Below are 21,087 nucleotides of genomic sequence, written 5' to 3'. Positions count from 1 at the left end.
CCCCTGCTCACCTGCTCCACCATCCCACTATCGCTAACACTAGTCATCTTCCATGCTCTGCCCCTGGTCATCAGAGCACATCATAGCGGCCAGTTGTTTGTTTTGCCATTTGGTCCACTTGCATTTTAGGGTTTTATATATATAGAGGCCCACTGCACAAAATTCATGCATTTCGGGGGGGGCCTCTCAGTCTAGCTTGTGCCCTCTTGCAGTCCGGGAGCACTTGGGGGATTGTCTGACTAATGGCTTAGGCCTGCTCCCTGCTATGGAGGTGGGAGATGCTCCTGCCATCACTAATGCACCTGCCAGCTATAATTCTGGCTTCTGGCTGAGCAGTGCTCCCCTGTGGGAGTGTACTGACCACCAGGAGGGAGCTCCTGCACTGAGCGTCTGCCCCCTGGTGGTCAGTACACATCACAGCTGTCAATTTGTATATTAGCCTTTTATTATATAGGACATTTTTATTGATTTCAGAGGGGGAGGAATAGAGATAGAAACATCATTGATTGATTGGCTGCCTCCTGCATGTTTCCTGTTGGGGGTCAAGCCAGCAACTGGGAATTGAACTATGACCTCCTGCTTCATAGGTCGATGCTCGACCACTGAGCCATACCAGCTGGGCTCCATCCATATTATTTAACTTCTCTACCTGGTTTAATTATTAGGGAGTGAATTAGAACACATTCAATTTGCAGGGAATGAGATAGCTTAAGTTCTTAGTCCCACAAAGCCCAATATATCAAAGAGATTATCCAATGCACTAGTTCTGGATTCTAAAAGAAACGGGAGAAAGATCCCATGTGCCATTTACAATAGAAAAACAGGTTGTTTCCACCCAACGTTGAGCTTCCCTTTCTTCCTCTTCCTCAGGAGGCTGAACGTCAAATGGAATCCTACATGGTCGGTAAATTCACTAAAAATGAAGTCTTGCCTCTATAGAGAAGTTATCTCTATGTAAGCAGATTATTTACATCGATTGAGCCACATTTTCCACAGAGAACTAATCTGTCATAAACTTTTTCATATTGCTCATATGTAAATGTAGATACCGACCAGCCTCCCTATGTACATGTTCAGTGTTTTGTACCCATGAACTTGCTAGTGCAGCAGTGGGGTGAGAGAGGACTGTGAGAATGTGGTTTATAATGGCCGAGTGACCACTCCACATGGTCAGTGTGTTCCAGTAACAAAATCATTTGCTTGCTTGGCATATAAACATTGAATGCATTAAAAACACCGAGACTGTTTTCTTTTTCCTTTTATTTATTACATTTGGACCTTTAAGAAACATATACCATCAGATATTCCACTATTTAGTAAAAATCTAGTCTAGTTTTTAGGAAGCATGTGTCACAAACCATCTTGTTTCTACTCGCTAAAACTTAACTAAGTTTATCAAAAGGTAGGCTCTGATCTACGGATCCTGAGCCTTGAGGTTTTGAATGTTTTGATTATTGTAAAAACAATTTCAAGTGATAGAACTTAATTCCGAGCTGTTTTCTTCTAGAACGGGCCAATCATTTTGAAGTTATATACTCCCTTGCAAGAATTCAATTCCTTAAGCTTTTGTGATCTACTGTCTTTGGAAAACTTGATAAAAAAGTAATTTTTTCCCCCCCTGTACAATAAGGATGAATTGACCAGAACGTACCCAATATTAATTATAACAAAAAGCAGGACAGTATACATGTGCCATGTTTGCTTTAATGACTATTTCATAAGCTGGTGACTACTCTATGGAGACTATTTCTTGATCAATACGATCCAAGCATAGTTGCAGGTACACTCAACACTTTAACACAACTCTTGGTTACCTGACATTGATTACAAATGAAAAGGGCAAGTGAACAAACATATACTCATACATGATTATGTTTTCAAGAAGCTACCTTTGTGGAAGTACACAGGAAAGGGAACTTTCAGGAAGCTGTTGATGGGACTGAGAAGATTTAAAGCTATGGCTTTGGTAAGCACCCCAGTGAGCTGTAGGAAGGCATTTGTAAGAGTAGATTCTGCAGCATCAAAGGAAAATTCTCCAAAAATGGGTATTTTCTCAATTAATTTAAATTCCGAGGCTTTCAGCAGTGAAGGATAGAAACAAGACCTAAGGAAGAGAACCACCATCACAACAACTTACAAAGGTGACTATGGCCCAAGCAGGTTTGGCTCAGTGGATTGAGCGTCAGCCTGTGGACTGAAGTGTCCCGGGTTCGATTTTGGTCAAGGGCACATGCCCAGGTTGTGGGCTCAATCTCCAGTAAAGGGTGTGCAGGAGACAGCCGATCAATGATTCTCTCTCATCGTTGATGTTTCTCTCTCTCTCCCCCTTTCCCTTCCTCTCTGAAATCAATACAAATATATTTAAAAAAGGAAAGGTGACCATGCCATTTGGCTCATGATGTCATATGGTCCAAAAGCTTTGGGTGGCGTGATATGGACAAGGAAAACATTAGTACACAAACCACATAACACCATTAAAACTCAGAAACATTTTTTTTTTCATTTAAAAAAAGGATTTAGAATACATAAAACAAGGCATCGTTTATTCCTTTTTCTCATCTTCCGGTATGGGATCTGTTGGAGGCTCCTCCACTGTGGCGCTGTTGCTCTCGGAGCCAGTGTTACTGTCACTGGTCCCTTCCTCGGCCATACTGTCCACCCCCTCCTGTCCACTCTCCTTGTCCTCTGGAGTAGATGTGCCTTCTTCACCATTCTGCTGGCTTTCTGTGGTTTCTTCAAGGTGTGTCTCCTCTGTAAGCACACATTTGTCACTGTTAGTTCCGAGGCAGAAACTTACTCTTCTAATCAGGCCGACAGCCGAGAGTTCCACCGTCCCAGCATGTGGCTATTAAGCACCTAAACCGAGCTATAGTGACCGAGAAACTTCCAGCATGTTTGAGATAATTTGGGGGTAAGAATCTACTTTTTCACTGTAAATTATGAAATCTAAATACTTCTTGACCTGTATTTAAAAATGTAGCTTCAAATGTAGATGTGCTGTAAGTACAAAATACACATCAGATTCCAAAGGCTTTATGAAAAAAGAATGTTCAATACTTTCAGGCGGCTCCGGGCAGCCAGGGGAAGGCAGGCCCATTCTTGCACGGATGTTTGTGAGTCGGGCCTCTACTATAAAATAATAGTGATGTCAACTGCAATTGGGAAAAGAAGTGAATTACATGTTGAAATGATACTGTTTAGGATAAACTGGGTTCATTAAATGTATGTTTAAAATTTCACTTGTTTTGCTCTACTTTGAAAAATGTCATTAGTAGAACATGTAGTCACACAAGTGACTTATGTGCATATCTACTGGACAATGCTGTCGTGGAGTGCTTTGTATTTAATAATTAAGAAAGTGCATGTGGAAATGATATAAGGCCATTATTTTAGGTATCTCATTAAAAGTCATGTTGGGCTGTTTTCTGTAAGAAATTAAGAGCATGAGGTTTTTGCTCTAATAGGTTCGGTTTTCTTCTGTTGTTTTCCTGTTGGCTAGAAGGACAAAAATCTGAGTGAAGACCTACAGGCATGTTCTATTCATAGATGACAAAACAGAGGCAAAGGACAGAGTGTTCCATTTAGTTGCAAAATGAGCAAAGAACCATATACCACACTCTAGCTCTCAAATTCTTGCATTAACCACAAAAATCTGCCCATGTTCAAATTTTGTTAAGATAAAAAACCTGTTCACACAAAACAGAAAAAGGCTCAAATAATGAAACTTAAAATCTATCTGAAGTGTTAATCTGCTGAATTATATTCTGTAGAAATGCCTGGTGGCATTTACATTCCATTAAATGTTTTCCAGATGTCAAGCAGGAAGTTATCTGACCATCGACTGAGTACTAAGCATGATTACCACTCTTCCCCCTTCTTACGATGGTCCAGGAGACCTTTGGCTGTGTTTCCCGTAACACCTTTGCTTAGTCCTGTTTACATAGTACATTGGTTAGGGACAAAACTGTGCCAAAGGGTAGGGTAATCTCAAAATTTCAAATAACCAATTTAATCAGTATTTATGTAAGTGTTGCATGGTATTTTCCTTTCTTTCTTTCCTTTTTTTTTTTTTTTTTTTTTTTTTGCCTTGAGGAATGCTTTCAGTCAGAAATTCTGAGTACACCTGGAAGTTGAGATTTTCCAGGGTGGGGTCAACAAACTTTTCTGTAGAGGCTACGCAGGAAATATTTAGGTTACGTGGGCTAGGTAGTCTTTGTTACAACCACTCAACTGTTTGTTGTGGCCCAAAGCAATCACAGACAGCATGTAAACAAATGGGTGAACTGTGTTCCCACAAAACTTGGTTTAAAAGCAGGTGGCAGGCAGGATTTGGCCCTGTCCTAGGGCACCAAAATGATCTGTTTTAACAGCAACAACCACATCTTATTTAAATAATTTTAGCAACAAAGGTTAAAACACTGAGTGCCAATACCATGTCAAACCCAATACTGAATGATTTTATGTACATTTTTGAGTTTACCCACTGAAGCAGGTGCTAGAATACTTACAAAGGAAGGAACGGAGATTCAGTAACTATCCAAGGGCACAGTGCTAGCACGTGGTGAAGCAGTGTTAGACCCTGATCTGACTCCAGGGCCAGTCTCCTTAACCGTCACACTGTCTCACTTGATATTCTCAAGGTGGAAAATGACTTGACTCAATCTTGGGAAATAACTGAGACCTCAAAGAGCAAGACTAAAGATAACATACCACTGCTGTTCCGCACTGATACAAACATGTTACATGAACCTACTTTTAGAAATTAAGATTTGAAAGAAATGGATAGGTCATATAAAGAATAACCGAAGAGGTAGCAGGGACAGCATGACCTCTGAAAGGTATCGAGAAAGAGAAATAAAAACGAAAGAGCTGTAAAACCCAACATTTCCACTGTGTCCACTGGGAGGTTACCTGTCTCCATCGGAATGTTCTCGGCTTCTTTCTTCTCTTCAGTCTTATCTGCTGCTTGTTCTTCCTCAGGAACGATGCTGCTCTGGCTGCGTTCGGCTTGCTCTGCTGCCTCCTTCTCCCTTTCCTCCTGCCTTTTGCGAGCCTGTTCCTCTGCCTGTGCAATTTCAGCTGCAATTTTTTCCATATCCACTTCGATTTTTAAACCACACAACTAGTAGTCAGAAAAAGACCAACACAAAAAAACCTCTTAGTAATGTGCTTTTCTTACAATCTCTCAAAGAGAAAAAAATTACTTCAAAAATGGGATTTATTGGCTATAAACTATATGTACATGGGAGAGAAAAAGCATGGCTCCAGGTCTTCCCCGAGAGTCTGTGTCTATAGGGAAAGAAAGTTGCAGAGCCACGTACCATCAAAGATTACAAATAGTTGGCGAGGCAATGCTGAAAGTACTGGATTATATGTAAAGTTTCCATTTTATATTTTAGGCTACCAAACACTAGATTTACCTGTTTTAATACAAAGTTCAAACTGTGAGCTACATCTAACGACAACATTTGACAAATTTCAATGAAATGAAAATAATTCACGCTTGAGTGAGAGTTTAAATTAGAACATCAGAGGATTCTAGACTCGATAGGCCTAGTATGCATACTAAATATTTCAAACCTATCACAATTTTGCCAAAAAAAAATGGGAATAATTTTATAAAGCAAAGATCTACTGGTTATAGTGAAATTACCCGTTTGAAAGTGAAAAATATTCAACAAAAGCACTATTTTGGAAAAAAGAATGAGAAATATAAATAACAGACACGATATAGTTAACACATTAAGTTGTTACCCTCTTAAGTTCATTGTTGAATGAATCTGTGCTTTCCAGGAATTTCCTCTTCTTTTCCTGGTGTCGCTCCTCTATTTGAAGAAGTTCAGCTTCTAGTTTTCGCTGTAAGACATATGATCACGCTTTATAATTGTTTTATAATTACTGCATTACTTTAAAGCAAATGTCAAATAGAAAACATGTCTCATTTTTTAATAGTCCACACTTTCTTATAATATAACAAATGTCCTGAATTCTTAAAAAAAAAAAATAAATTAAAAAAAAATATATATATATATATATTTTTTTACTGATTTCAGAGAGAAAAGGACAGGGAGATAAGAGATAGAAGCATCAATGATGTGAATCACTGAATGGCTGCCTCCTGCACACCTCCCCTGGGGGTTGTGCCTGCAACCTGGGCATGTGCCTTGGCCACAATCGTACTCGGGATCCTTCAGTCCACAGGTTGAAGCTCTATCCATTGAGCCAAACTAGCTAGGGCCTGAATTCTTTTTTTTTTTTTTTTTTTTAATATATTTTATTGATTTTGCAGAGAGGAAGGGAGAGAGATAGAGTTAGAAACCGATGAGAGAGAGTCATCGACCAGCTGCCTCCTGCACACCCCCTAGTGGGGATATGCCCACAACCAAGGCACATGCCCTTGACCGGAATCGAACCCGGGACTTTTCAGTCCCCAAGCCGACGCTCTATCCATTGAGCCAAACTAGTTTTGGCCTGAATTAATTTCAGTCACTTATTACACACTATGTCTAGCTAAGGTTTTAAAATAAAAGTAAAATGTAGCATAGAGAAATCATTCTGACTAATAAGTATGTGATGTTAAATATTGTTTCAGGCCTGAGCAATTTTAGAATATGGAGTAAGGCAGTAAAAGGTTGGTAGGATGTCTCAAAATTCTAAATGGACAAATTTTCCATTACAAGACTCTATGTTACAGTTTTAAGGGTAAACATATGAAATCGGTGGGAGAGGTTCACTCCCTCAAGTCTCTTTCCTGAGTCAGGAACAGGTTAGATTGAACAGACATACTTGACAGGCGCACTGATGCATTATATAGAAGCAGGCCACCTGGGATCTGTGGCATAAGCCCGTTTTATTATAACAAATGTTTTGTGACTCTACCTGATGAACCATTAAGGACTGGACCTGTCGTTTGAGGACCTGCATTCTAGCTGTTGTGACAACCGACCGAACGTCTGGCACCACACTTTCACTGAGGATCTCACTGATGAGGCGGTGGTTTCTCTGGAAACGGGCGGTGGCTGTATGCTTCATTGAAAAGCCATCATCATAATCTGGAATAAAGGAGATGTTCTGGAAATTAGGTCACCAGTAACCATAAACAGGAGTGGAACAATGTACACACTTAATCCCCAAGGAGCATGGCTCTCACAAGTGGGTCTAAAGGACGCCATGGGAACACTGGGGCAGTCATTTGATAAAAACTACACAGGACACGCTGTGTTCATTGGCAAAGGTATTGGTTTTTCTCACAGAATCTTTAGGAGATGATCTGTGTCAGAGACAGATTTGGCTGAAACACAAGTGAGATATAAGCATGTGTCTTTAGCCTGGAAATCAACGTGAAGGCTGCATGCGATAGCAAAACTAGAATTCTGCCAATGTCTCTCTCTCTTGGTAGTACCTGTCCTTTCTTCGGAGCAGCTTTAAGATCCTATCTTAAACTTAAAAAACACAATGGGCAGAAGTTTGAGAAGCAGAGAAAAGGAACGCTTTTTAAAGATTGTTCCTGAGTGATCCCTTCAACCTGTCTCAATATTCATGCTGTTATCTTTCACCTAGTGAAAACTATTTTCTATCCATGGCTTTTACATTGCTAGCCTTTCTTTCCTCTTCTACTGAGCCCCACCCTTCCGATTATTTGTAGACTGGATGTTCTCCTACCTTTTTTAGTTTTGCATGCTTTTTTTTTGCATTAACCATTCACTCTGAGCAGTTAAGGTCCATGTATGCTAGTGTGTCTTTAGCACTCCTGATCTGATTCTGTTTAACACTTGATAGTTTCTATTCCATATGCTATTCGTTATACTAATATCCTATTCTATATTTATGAGAGTATCTGCCAATATCCCAATCTATTCTTTTAAAATAGCATTTTTGTTTTTCTTTTAAGTATGTCAGTTTATTTGTCTTTAGGTGGTATTACTGTGTCCTCTCTCAATGGTGTATCTTCTTTAAAGTTCTTATAAGCATTGTTACCACTACTTTAAAACGGGGTCTTAAATTATCCTGATGTTTCCTGTTGCTTGTAGTTAGAACTTCCAACCTTTTCCCTATCACAGCAGCACACAGAGATGTACAAGATGCCTGCTACGTGGACAAACATGCCCACAGCTAGAGGTGGCTAGCTCTGGGGCTGGCTCCTTGTTGCTACAGACTCTGTCTGGCTGCACATGGCCAGGGCGCAATCTGTAGACCTGCAAACTATTTATGAAATGGCAACGAGGAAGCTGATGTGTGTGTGTGTGTGTGTGTTAAATTTGTGTACCCTTATGTGTGCTATCATGAGATACATTTATAAATTCTAGTTGGATTTCTCACTTAACTGGGAAAGAAGTTTCATAGTACACACCCCCCCCCCCCCCACCTGCTTAACTTTCTCTCTCAGGAGTCCTTCATTCAGGGCATGGGAACCAATAAGAAACAGGGTGTGACTAGGAGGCATTTACCTTTTTTAAAGCAGTTGAGGCAAACTTCTGATTATGGCTCAAAAACCTTTCAGGCATTTTGAGTACAAAGATTTGGATAACAGATAGTTTTTGCTACTTTCTGCACTAAAAAGAATATTTCCTTTTCTTGTGGGAAATTCACATACAAATCTTACAAAAATAGTTATTCAAAATAAGGAAATGGTACTTAAATTAGGCTTTGTTTTCCATTTGGGATAGGAAGTAAAAACTTAAGGGATCTGTCTTATTTTAATTCTCAGAGAAAGCATAACAAAGCCCCGCTCTGTCTTTGTCATTTACCGTCCGGATCTTCAGCTGGCTGGATGCTCATGTAAGGTTCTCCTTTCTCCATGCGAGACTGCCTCTGTCGACTCTCTTCCTCTAAAGCGGCTTCGGCACGACTTTTTGCATTTATGTAAGCAAGGTATGCGGGGGAATTGTGGTAGGCCTTCATAGATTCATTGTACTCTATCTGAAATGCAAACATTTTGCAGTTTTATCATGAACATTTATCAGGTTATAATGATACTTATATTATCTCGCAGGAATATCCAAAGACACCATAATTATCTCCTTTTTACAGACATGAAATCTGAAGCCTAGAGAAATTAGGTGACTTGATCAAGGCAGACCAAGCCGCAGTGCAGCCTCAGCTGTCCTCGATCTTATGCTTCTTTTCTAAATCATAAGCAAATGTCCATGTCTTTCCCACGGGGTCCATCCCACTGCAGCCCCCACGCTACCTTTTCTGCTTCGTATTCGTTTAAATATTCTTGTTTTTCTTCATCGGTGAGATCTCGCCACATGCCACCAATGATCTTGCCAATCTCCCACAACTTTAGGTCAGGGTTGGAAGCCTTCACTTGGTCCCAGACCTTAAAAAGGAAACAGTTGAAATGTCAGTATTGATGCCTAGAAATACAGAGCTTTAAAAACACTTTTTAATATGAACATTTAAAAACAGAGGGGAGAGAACAAGTCTCATTAGCCTGCTGTACAATGAACAGTTGGCCAATCTCATTTCCTCTCCAGTCTGACAGACTGCGTTAAGGCAGATCTCAGACATCAACAATCACTACAGATATGTAAGAGAAGCTAACTCGGTAACAGAGTCTGTGTCTAAAAGTTGACAAAAATTCAGAAGTCGTTAATCTGCACAATACAATGCATCATCAAATACACATATAATTATGACCAACAATAAAAAAAAAAATTCTAAATAGTGATGGAAATAGCTAAATGCTCTTATCTTTAATGAAGGTATCACTGGCTGTACCTATTAAGAGTAATGTAGGTACATCACAAACAAAAAAAGAGGAAAAATTCAAGGTAGTGTAAAGAAAATAAAAATGATCATAGCTTACTACTTAGAGATAACTACTAAATCTTTGGCTTTTTCTTCCTTCAAACTAGCATGTAAGCTATTATTTTTATAAAAATAAGATACTTATACACACAGTAGTCTTATATCCCTTTTTTCATTCAAGATTTTTCTAATGTCATTAAATATTCCCCAAAAGACTACATAACGCTGGCTATTAAACACTGTCTTAAGGAGTGTAACAGTGTATTCAATCATGTTCTTCTTGTTAAATTTTAGCCCTGGAACTTTAAAATCAGAAGTCATTTCTTTAACAACTGCAATTCTTTATCCTTTCCTGTGACTGTGCGCAGAAAAGCTGGCCGAGCCCATCTGAAATCCAATGAGAAGCAAAGACAACAGTGCCCAGCCCTCGCTCCTCAGCACCTACCTTCCTGCTGTACCTCATGTAGGGCATCAGCGGCTTATCTGGAGGCTTTGGGGGTTTTGGAATCGTAATGCCAGAGGATGCCTACAAAAGAGTTAAAAACATTCATTATTCAATTGCAAGAAGCTCCCCAGTAAAATGAAAAGAGAGTGCCTTAAAAATTCTAATGCGCCTTTCTTCTACTCGTCCATGGATACAAGAGTCTTATATTTTCTCCACTGAAAATAGCTACCACTGCAAATTCAGAAATGTTCACATCAAAAGAAAATGAAGAAAATGACTTTACGCACATAATTTAAAAAATATTTTACATAGCAGTTTATTGCCACTGCTTTGACAACCTGGCTGCAAGAACAAATAAATTATTACAGAACAATCCATACATCAAAAATATATGGTCACATAGCAAATGTCCCACATTCAGGACATTACCTGGCACCCTTTTATTTTGCTTAATTTGCCATTACACATACAGTCAACACTTGATTATCTGCACCAGAATCCGAATGCCTTCAGCACTTAGCCACACTCACACTGTCTACAGGGCACTTTATTATTTCAGAATGCACCCCTACATAAACAACAACTATTGTCTAAGTTCAAAAACAGGCAACAAAAACCCCATCTCCTTTATCACGACTAGACATTTTAAGGTTCTATATTTAGTGGTTTTCTATAAAGAGGATCAAGAAGTGTGAAATAAAGTCATGCCCTTTTTATCCTTAGTGGAGGGGCAAACAAGCTTACTGGGAATAGAGAAATGGCAGACACGGGCCATTAAAGTATATCAAGAATCTCCATTTGATTAAAAAAAGAAAGAGAAAGAAGAAAGATCGGTTCTTTCTATGGGCTAATATCTATGCAAGAGATACCAGGTAACTTCTAGTGGGCACCCCACATAACTCCAATCCAAGAATGCCATTTCTGAACTTAGTCTCTTCTTAATATATTTATATGACTCTATTTGCTCAAGGACTCAGAATAAAACCATGGCTGAATGACTTTTATTTCCCCCCAATTTCTAGAAGATCCCCACTATTGATTCTTGCCAGGCAGGGGGTAAGAAGTGCTGACTTATTCTAATTACCAAGACAGAGATTGGCATATTTTTGTAAGAAAACTAGTGACAGTCGGTTCCCTTGCTTTTCTGTTGCTGGTGTGACAAAACCCTAGGGAAAACTCTGTTCTGGGCTAGGGCCTCAATCACAACCTTATTTTTCATCCATGGGCTCAGAGATTAGCATGTTTGCACCCTGCTCCACTGCTTTCAGATGATGCTTCCTTTCACTATGAGGGTCTCCTTCACCCCTCTATGCTTTTCAGTAACTTTCTTCATACACAAAATGATTAGTAAGCATTTCACCTTTGAAACAGTATTTCTTCTCTTCTCACTCTTCATATACTTTCTTACCACATCTAATGCTGGCGCCCATGCACAGACCTTGCTTTTAGCAGCAGTGGGCAATGGAAGGAGGTGAGACCTTGGGGATGGAAACTGTCAACAGCGGTGGTATGAAGAGTAAGGGGAGATCTGTCTCAGGGTCTGTAGGAGTTCTTCCAAGAGGAAAGGGAGGAGGGAGGAATTCCTACAAAGCTAACCTTACTAGTATGTCATAAAATCAGAGCAAGACATATAGAAGTCTGAGTATTCATACATGAAGTTACTAGAAAGCATTACCAACTCAGTTAACACAAATCTTCAGAATTTCATGAAGTTACAAATAAAGTTGAAATTGTGCCAATAATTGAATTTGGTAGGTCATTGTTAACAATTTTTTTTAAAAAGAGGTAAAAAATTCTAAAATGTCTATGCTTAAATATGTTGAATTAAAACACTTAAAAGATAAGTTATAGTAATATTTGCTCTTGGATGTTTTTCCAAGAACTGCATTTATGCCATTAATGGGTTTGCCTATTTATCTTCCTTTCTCCCAAAGAAAGGTACCTGAATAGCTCACACACTGAGTCCCTATTTTATTACATTGACCAATTTACAAATGCAAACAAAATAAAAAACATTAACCAAGTTAAATAGTAGTTGATTTTGAGGATACTGAAGATTTGTATCATTAAACACCTGTCATTTACCATCTCAGATGGACATCGTTCTAGAATGTCTCAATGCCCAGTAGTTAGGCTTTTTTTTTAAGCTTTTCTTTCCTTCCTGTTACCATGAAATCCATCTCTAGCAGCAACTCTCCCTCTTTCCAGTTTTCTGCTTCTAACTGGCAATGCCTTGGGGGAAAACAAGTAGCTATGCTTGTTAAAATGTGCTTACATAAGAGTATGGTCCTGGGATAGCCTACAAAATAGTCCATTATTTTGTGAAATTTATTTTGGCTACTCAAGAGTTTGTTGTTGTTTCTTCCCAATTCTCTGGTAGGACCTTATTAAGGGTTTTCTCCTGGGATAGAATTTCTACTGAAGTACAGAAATAAGTTGTCTTGTAACATTTTATCTCAACCTATTTTTCACACTGTACTTAAGAGAAGTTAATCATCATCTGAATGAAGACCTGACTAGGAGTGATTTCCATCGCAGAGCTATCACAAGCACTCCCAAAGGTTTCAACATGCTATACAGTTATTGTCTGAAAACTATTCAAGTATACAGGAGCCTACAGGGATGCACAGAATCATTCCTTCAAATCACAGACAGGACAACCCCGAAATCCAGCCAAAGTAATACATAGTTGGGTCAACTTAAATAAAACACTTTAATAATGGTCAAAACCAGATTTACTGAGTCCTAACATGGCTTAAGTTAGATATATAAAAAAGGTGGTGAAAAACTTTAGACTTAACTAATATTCTTGAGGATATTCAATGACCTAAGATAGAGGTCACTAAAAGTTGAAGGGGCTGGACACAGGCTAAAAGCCTTCATATTTTCTAGGCCATTCAGGTTAAGTCTAAACAACAGCTTAATTATAATTTAATTTGATATTGAGAGAACAATACAAAGAAAACAACTACAAAGATTCCAAACACCAAATTTTCTACCCCCAACAACCTTTTTGTCCAAATCTACCCTGAAGCTAATGCCCACTCCAAATGTTGTGGTCCCAACACACCTAAGAAGGAATGGGGAGAAACAGAGAATTTAGCCAGCTTCCAAAACAGAGAGCACACTTGCCTTTCCCTAGCTAAGTCTCCATTAAATGATCTCATTTTATTAAGAGAATTCTCACAGATAGGTCCAAGTTAACAACAAAATGCTTACGCAGACCAAAATACAAATGATTCTAGTATTATAGTTAACGCTATTTCTATTCCATTAACATAGATAATCAAGAGCTGACTGTATAGAGCAATTAAAATGCAATCATTCTTGTTTACTTGCTCATGAGCAATTTTCTGCATTAACACGAATGGTCCAAAATTGATTCCGTTTCTTGTTTAAATTAAAATGCTCTTTATCATTTGATAACCTTGCCACCCATTACATTTATGAAACAACACATTTAGGCCAAGAAAAAACATGTATCAATGCAAATAAAAATTGTATGCATTGTGAAATGCATACACACACACACACACACAGTCAGAATTCTTTTCAGATACCATGAAATATGCATGGCACATAAAACTTGATGTGCTTATGAAGTACAAATTATGCAGAAACAATGAAAATTTTAAACAAACAAAACCTATCAAGCTAAGCAATATGCTTACCAAGATAGTCTGATAGTAACAAGCTTTTTGCTCTAGCTTGACTACAGGATGAGAGGGCTTTTTTGAATTCACATAATCGAATTATTTATGAATACAGCAAATAAAAATCAGGTAGAGAAGTTTACAGCCATTCTGAGTGGTATGAATTCTCACCAAATACCGTAATCCAGTGTATGCAGATATTTGACTTTTGGATTCAATTTATTTATTTATTTTTGATAAATCCTTTTTACAGCTATTTTTTTCCTTTGGTACCTAAATTTCCTTGAATAGAGTTTAAGATGATTCTAAAACAAAAAGTACATCACCCAATGTTGATTATTTTAAATTTATAATTTACTTTTATATTTATTTTTGTCTTAGATTGATCAGTTTCAGAAATCATATCCCTTATCCTAAGGATTATAAGCACACTTCTAGTTGTCGTTATCTAGTCTAGTACTTCAAATTAATTCCTTTCAACTTTTATTCTGCAATTCTTTGATGTTGACACAAAAGTCTTTTTCTCTTTTTAACTGAAGACAAATGAATCTCAGAAGGTCAACTATTAAATCCAAAAGACAATTATGTGTAGCAATTCAAACTAGTAGGCCAGCCAAAAAATGCCAGGTCGGTAAGCCCAGCATTTGCTAAGAAACTTGAGTTCTTGAACCTAATGCTAGTTACCTTAAATGAAAGATAACGCTTCAGCTCAATTAGAGTATTTTAACCATAAAAACTTCTAGGTTTGTCTACATATAGTACAAACATTAAGTGCCCAAGGTTTTATCTCTACCAACCACCAAAAAGAATGAAGTTTTTTCTTATACATATCCAGATCTCACTATATATATATATATTTTTCAGTGTAAGATTGTACAACAAATGTTCAAAATAGTCGAAAAGCCAGGTTAAAAAAAATGTAATGGCTGTGCTGATGATTCGCAAGGACCTATCTCTGAAGGCATTTCTGGTCAATTCCAGTTGGTTGCCGGATGCTGTAATAGTTGATTCTCCTACCGTGACCCGGCTGTTGGTGCCCGGGTTCCCTCCCAGCCTGTAGTTGTTGTAGGCGAGATGACTGTATGGATTGTATCCCACAAACCCTGGTGTGCTGGGCATTTGCTGATGGAAACAAATGAGACAAAAACACGAATGAGAAATGAGCTCAAACGAGGAAAACACAGAAATGAAAAATGATCTGCATATGACATGCAAAAGCAACCTGAATTTAAACAAGCAATGATGTGTTGTAGTTGTTTTTTCTTTCATTGAGAAACCAGTATGCAAGTGTGTGTATGTGTGTGTGTGTTTTTTTTTTCCTCTCTCTTTGCAGGGGTCAGTGGTGTTTGTGTGAATTTGAATGTGTGCTTGAATTTTTGGGATAAGCAATACAGTGAAGTGTCTCAAACATTCAGGATTACTTTATGGTCAATAGTATGATATAACAACTTAGCAATATATGTCTGAGAGGAAAGCTTGAAATGTGGTCAACTACAAGTGTGAGAACACTTTACATGCAAAACAAAACATGATTTATTTGACAGTTATGTGGATGCCGCCAATGTATTTGTCTACTAAAAACAAAAAACAAGAAATGGACTGCTTTCCAAGACAGCTTTAAATCACTTTATATATGTGAGAAATGAGAACGGACTCAAATCAGGAAGTCAGACGTTGTCAATAGAAAAGAACATATGTGAGATTCAATGGATGTCACATACATGATTTCAAAACAAAGACTTGTAAGAAATGCATGGATTTCTTTCTGGGGGTACTGTCTGATCTTTTGAACCCAGCCATTCTTTCATAGGCTTTCTTTTCCATCTCTTCTTTGATCCATCTTCCGTAAGTCAGTCATGAATAATTTCTGCGTTTAGTTAATGTGAACTATTTTTCTAGTTGACAGACTTGAAACTCTCTCTTTTTAAAAATAAATCTAGTTCCCTGATAGCTTTAGTCCTTTTTATATGTTGATGTGATTACAAATGGGCTCTTATATAGCAGTCCCCTTGTGGTTAATATAATGACATCCAATGTTAATGAGAATCAAGATATAATACATAAAAAGAATATAGCAAAGAGACTAAAAGTAGGGTATTTTTCCCTGATGAAATTCAATAAAAACAAGTGACAGTAATTTCATTTTAACATGCAATCAACAGTCTTGAATTATATGATGTAAAATACACTTAACACATTCCAATTAAACTGTAACTGTTATAAAATAAACACAATTTTCTAAAACATGCCGCTGCACATATCCTTAGTCTCTGAAAGATATTCAAACATTTGATCTTCTTTAGAAGAGAACTGATCAATTTGTAATCTATGTAGTTATAGAGACGCAAATTAAGCTTATTAAAGTAGGCAAAACAGATGAAATATCAAAGGCACAAAAGAAGTGTATATTACTTAGAGTGGTACATCTGGGTGGTGGAGGTGGTAGTGGTGGTGATGATGATTGTGATGGTGGTGGTTAAAATAATGGGGGGGGAAAAAAAAAGGAAGGAGGATAACTCATTTAATTTCCACTCTGTTGGATGTCCTAATCCCTAGTCTTCTGTATTTATATGTCAATGTGAAGCTATAATGGTATATAAATATGACTAAAGAAAGGCAAAAATTTAAAAAAAAAAATCCCTTTCTATATTTGAGAAGGCATAAGTGAACACTTGGTTTTGGACTATTTTTATTATCTTAAAAAATCAAGTATGTGTTCCAGGCACTATACACTGTCTGAGGCAGTATTTATATAAAAATGACACCTTCAAAAGTTGCATAAAAAATGAGACACTTCAAAATTGAGGCAGTAATGTAAGAAAATTAAGCAGGGGAGCTTAAAAAAAAAAAAATTGAACCTAAAACATGACAATTATACCATTTCCAAAAATGAAGTACATGGTTAGTTGTTTGAGGTCAGGAATCTCAATTGTTCAGCTCCACCTGGATAGCCACTAGCAGAGTGCCAAGGAGATGGTCGAAAGATATGTTCTTTGATTTAAGAAAGCAAACACAGGACTTTAAGATTTACTGGAAGTAACTTGAGACGATATGTTACTATAAATTGAACTGATTACATGTGATATAGCATCTCTTTTTAAAAACATCTTACTGAAGAAAACCAAATTGCTAATAAACGTAACTAAAACACTTATCTAAGGGATTAGTAATTAAGAATGGTTATCTAGTGGAGAAAATGAAGTTATACAAAGAGGACCTAATTAGTAAACTAGCTTGAAATTTAGGTGGTAGGGGGTTTGGAAGAAGGGCTGACAGCTGTTAAAGAATTGCTTTTGTAGGGTATGGCCAAGGTTAATAGTGTTTTGTTTTGCTTTTTTTAAAATAATAAACAACAAGGAATCTATTTCAGCAAGGTCTGAAGAGTTACTGTTAACTTTGTTGTATGGATTGGACAATTATTTGACATGCTGACCAAGCTGGATCAGAACTTGCTGGGTGAAAAAACCAGTTCACAACTATTATTTGGATACTTTGAAACACATCAAATTCCAAACCAATGATATATGGAACGGAATAAAATTCAACAGCAGGATCTGACCCACAGGTAATAAAATCCTTACTTGAACAGCTTGAAAATAAAGATTTACAATGAATGTTTTTTAGAGAACTGGAAACTTTATTGTTTGACTTAATATGAAAATTATATATAGACAAGGAGAGAAAACAATGTAACCAATTTAAGGTTAGGTTTGAAAGTAACAATGCCAGAATGAGCATTCATTCACTTAATAAGAGATTAACAAGAAAGAAATTTAGGTGGTAGGGGGTTTGGAAAAAGGGCTGACAGTTAAATTTGTCAGTTATTTCCCATTTAAAAAAAAAAAAGGAAAAAAGAACGGAGCATAGGAGGTTGGCTTTTCAGCAGTATGTCTCTTTAAATGTTGGGGCTGGTTCAAAGTAAGGTGCAAAAAGGTATTTTTTTTAGTAGAAAGTGCTGGGGTTTTTTAGCTGAATTTTTCATCCTATTGCTGTGATGATTGAGTGACCCTTCCTGGCAGACATCTGGGTTTTTGTATCAAGGCCAGACTTGGCTATTACATTAACAAGAAAATTAAAACTTACTGTTGCAGGAGCTGGGGTGGGAGGTGGGGCATAAGATGGTCTTTCTGTTTGAAAGAAAATAAATAACTTCTTGTAAACAACTGAGATATAATACTATGCAACAAAACTACCAATGGTCCTGTTTGAAGAAAAAAAAAAAATGAGAGTATTTGGAATTCCCATTTGCAAGGGCATTAGTCTCTTATTTATATAGATTGAGAAATATAAAAAAAAGAAACTTACTTGACATTTTGGAAGATTAAGTTCTCAGTTCCTTAAGAATGAATCTGAGACACTAAAATAAAAAAGGGGGGGAAAAAAAAAAGAGAATCAAAACTCAGCAAGCATGAGAGAATGTTTTCCTAAATAGGGTAGTTTAATTGGTATTTCTTAGTAAAATTACATTATCTCCTAGTAACCAAGCCTTTTGCATATTTAACGAGTTCTTTTAGGTCACTGTGTTGATCAGAATTAAGACGACCAAAACAAAAATCTTTCTTATGCTACTGAGCCATCCCTTGCATGGGAAAGATTTTGCTGATGCCATGTACACATTTAATCAGACCGATTAAAACATAATGACGATAGAATGTGATACATTATCAGGGCCCACACTAAGGGAGGCCTACAGATACTGACAGCTCCCAAACCAGCAGCTTCCCTTCCTGTTAGCCCAACAACTTCTCTTACGATGGAGCAGCATTTTATTCCTGGAGGCAGTACCAAAGGTAACTAACTGGCATGCTAATGAACTTTATATTCCCTCTTAGTGGTAAACAGCTTCATAACTGTTGGGAATAAATTTTGAAAGAATCCATCAGGATAAAAAACAAAACAAAAAAAACCCCCAAACTCACAGCCTGTTGCAAAATTATCTCCTTAGTGGAGCTTTCTTGATAAACGACCTGGGCAGATTTGCTTCTTTATCTGTATTCCTACCCACTTTACATATATCTAGGATACTGTATATTGTATCGTTTACCGGTTAATGTGGCTAGATTGTGCGCAGCTTGGAACCAGAGACCATCTAATTCATTATTACAGTCCCAGTACCTAGCTCAACGCTGAATAAATTCTGCCCTCGTATTATTACCAGCTCATGCCATGGCCATGTACACGAGCTTGCTCCTGACATCAATAGCCATCACACGGTGCAAACAAAGCGATGTTCATTGTCAGAAAAAAGGCGGGTAACTTCTATGATTCCAGGATGTACTTCCATCCAACGCTCTGCGCAACAAACATGGTAATATGTATCTATTTTGGCTCCTATTTTGCATTTTAGGGGAATCCCTTGGAGCCCGAGGAATAAGAGACCCGGTGGGGAAGGAAACACTGTAGCTTATTTTCTCAATGACCTAAGCTGGGTCTCTCTTTCCTTGAGGAACAGGCGGAAACCACTGCCTCTGTGTCTATTTCCTTCCTGCTCACGTTCAGGGAGCTGTCAACCTTCTGTGGGGAGCCCTGGCGAACACTGCCACGAGCTCCCCGGGTGTACAGCGTTCACGGTTCATTCTTTTAAATGATTGAGCTCCTTGGCTACACCACACAGCCTAAGTGCGGGCTGCCCACCATGGATCCATCCCCACCGCCGGACCTAAAATACTAGGATGGGTATTTGCTGAATACCGTCTGGGGGACAGGCTAGTTACCCACATCCTTTCGTTTTATAGTCACCAACTACCAACAAGACAGGGACTGCTATTCCCATGTTACAGATGGGATTAGTGGGTTTTACAATAATAAAGGAACATGCCCTAAAACACACACACAGCCAAGGAAATGCCAGGGATGGGTTCCCGACCCAGGCCGATCTGCTTCAGAGCTTTCGCTCTTCACTCGGAGCCACACCGAGAGCCTCAGGTCGATGCCTGAACTCCGGGGAAACCACCTTCCTAGGGGTCGTGGGTGGGGAGAGGGAGCGATGCCCACGGGCCCGGCTCAACCCCAGGGCTTGCTCTGCGGCTGCTCCCTGCAGGCTTCTGGCGGTGGATGCACGCCACCAGCCACCCCACGAACGCGGGGGTACACATGGCTGCTGGGACCCGTTTCGCGGGGCCACTGGCAGGGGCGAGCCGAGCCGCCAAAGGAGGGAACCCGAACGGGACGGCTCCCTGCCCACCCTCGCTCCGCTAGGCCTCAGGGAGGGCGCTCCCAGCCCCAGGCTCTGCCCCGCGGCCAGGCCTGAATTCACCCCAGCAACCCCCGGGTTCCCGCAGTCCGGCCGCGCGGGGACCCCCGGCTGGCTCCCCACTCCCGGCCCGCCGGATCCCGGGCGGAAACACTCACCCGCGGGCAGAAGAGGAGCCCGCAGCTCCGGCCTCGCTTCCCTTTGTCCCGCGCAGGCCCCGCCCCCCGAGCGCGGAGCGAGCGTCCGCGCCCGCACTTTCCACACACGCGTCCTAATTCCTCCCCGGGCGCCGCCGGCCGGCTTCGGGGAAAGAAACCTCCTCGGGAGGACGCCTGAGGCTTCCTGCGGTCACAGATTTTTTTTTCAGGTCCTCTTTGTCCCGCCGGACCCCCCGAGTGTGGTGCCTTTCCGGGCGGGCGCAGATTCGTCACGGCGGGAGGCGGAGGGGGACGCCCGCCCGGGAGGCCTGCGTGCGGCGGCGTGAAGGGGGCGGGGCGGCGGCGGCGGCGGCGGCGTGAAGGGGCGGGGCGACGGCGGCGGCGGTGGGACGTGCGAGGTGGCGCGGAGGGCGGGCGGAGGGCGGGCGGAGGGCGCCGCGGCCTCGGCTCCATGCGCTGGGCCGGAAGACGGCGGGGGTCGCCGGGGCAGGCGGAGGCCCCTGAGGCCCCGGAACCACTGAGGCCGCGCGGGCCCGGCTCAGGTCACTCCAGCTCCGCCATTCCCCCCCCCTCCCCCTCAGGTCATTTTCTAAGCGAGCGGAGCTGAGGGAAGCGCGGTGTCCGCCCCCACGGCGCCCCTCGGGCTTCCTGCCTTAACGACACGGGCTTTTCCCGTTTTCCCAAGGTCGAATCTGTTGCTATTGCCGCCGGTTTCCGAGCCGCGGCCCAGCGGTGTGTGAATCCCCTGGGTTGGGTGCCCGCTGGTCTCTGGTCTCTGCCTAACGAGGTCTTGGCTCATTGGGTTCCCATCGACGGCAATGCCGACCCCACGCTTCCAGGTTAAACTCATCTGTCCTTTTGGACCCAGCTCACAAGTCCCTTTCT

The 21,087-nt window shown here is 40.1% G+C and overlaps 1 protein-coding gene across 1 annotated transcript; it reads right to left on the bottom strand.

The window, feature by feature from the left end:
- Nucleotides 1-1,242: 1,242 nt before the first annotated feature.
- SMARCE1 (SWI/SNF related BAF chromatin remodeling complex subunit E1) lies at nt 1,243-20,333 on the bottom strand. The gene is made up of 11 exons (XM_084862174.1): nt 20,203-20,333; nt 18,157-18,208; nt 17,935-17,978; nt 14,869-14,973; nt 10,199-10,279; nt 9,191-9,322; nt 8,748-8,919; nt 6,880-7,052; nt 5,755-5,856; nt 4,912-5,122; nt 1,243-2,751 (listed from the first exon to the last, which is right to left on the bottom strand). Exons 2-11 carry the CDS (start codon nt 18,161-18,163, stop codon nt 2,543-2,545), a joined length of 1,236 nt encoding a protein of 411 aa, XP_084718300.1. The 5' UTR covers nt 18,164-18,208; nt 20,203-20,333; the 3' UTR covers nt 1,243-2,542.
- Between the last annotated feature and the right edge of the window lie 754 nt (nt 20,334-21,087).

This window comes from Pipistrellus hanaki (genome assembly GCF_964339955.1).
Source record: "Pipistrellus hanaki genome assembly, chromosome: 16".
Classification (NCBI taxonomy): Eukaryota; Metazoa; Chordata; class Mammalia; order Chiroptera; family Vespertilionidae; genus Pipistrellus; species Pipistrellus hanaki.
Note: the sequence above shows the minus strand (reverse complement) of the source record. Positions and strands in the feature narration are given on the sequence as shown.

Bases quoted from the DNA above. Each gene is read 5' to 3' on its own strand.
- SMARCE1 (XM_084862174.1), bottom strand. The intron at 8,920-9,190 runs GTAGCGTGGGGG...TTTGCATTTCAG, and splicing joins ACGAATACGAAGCAGAAAAG to ATAGAGTACAATGAATCTAT. The intron at 5,123-5,754 runs GTAACAACTTAA...TCTGACTACTAG, and splicing joins TCAACAATGAACTTAAGAGG to TTGTGTGGTTTAAAAATCGA.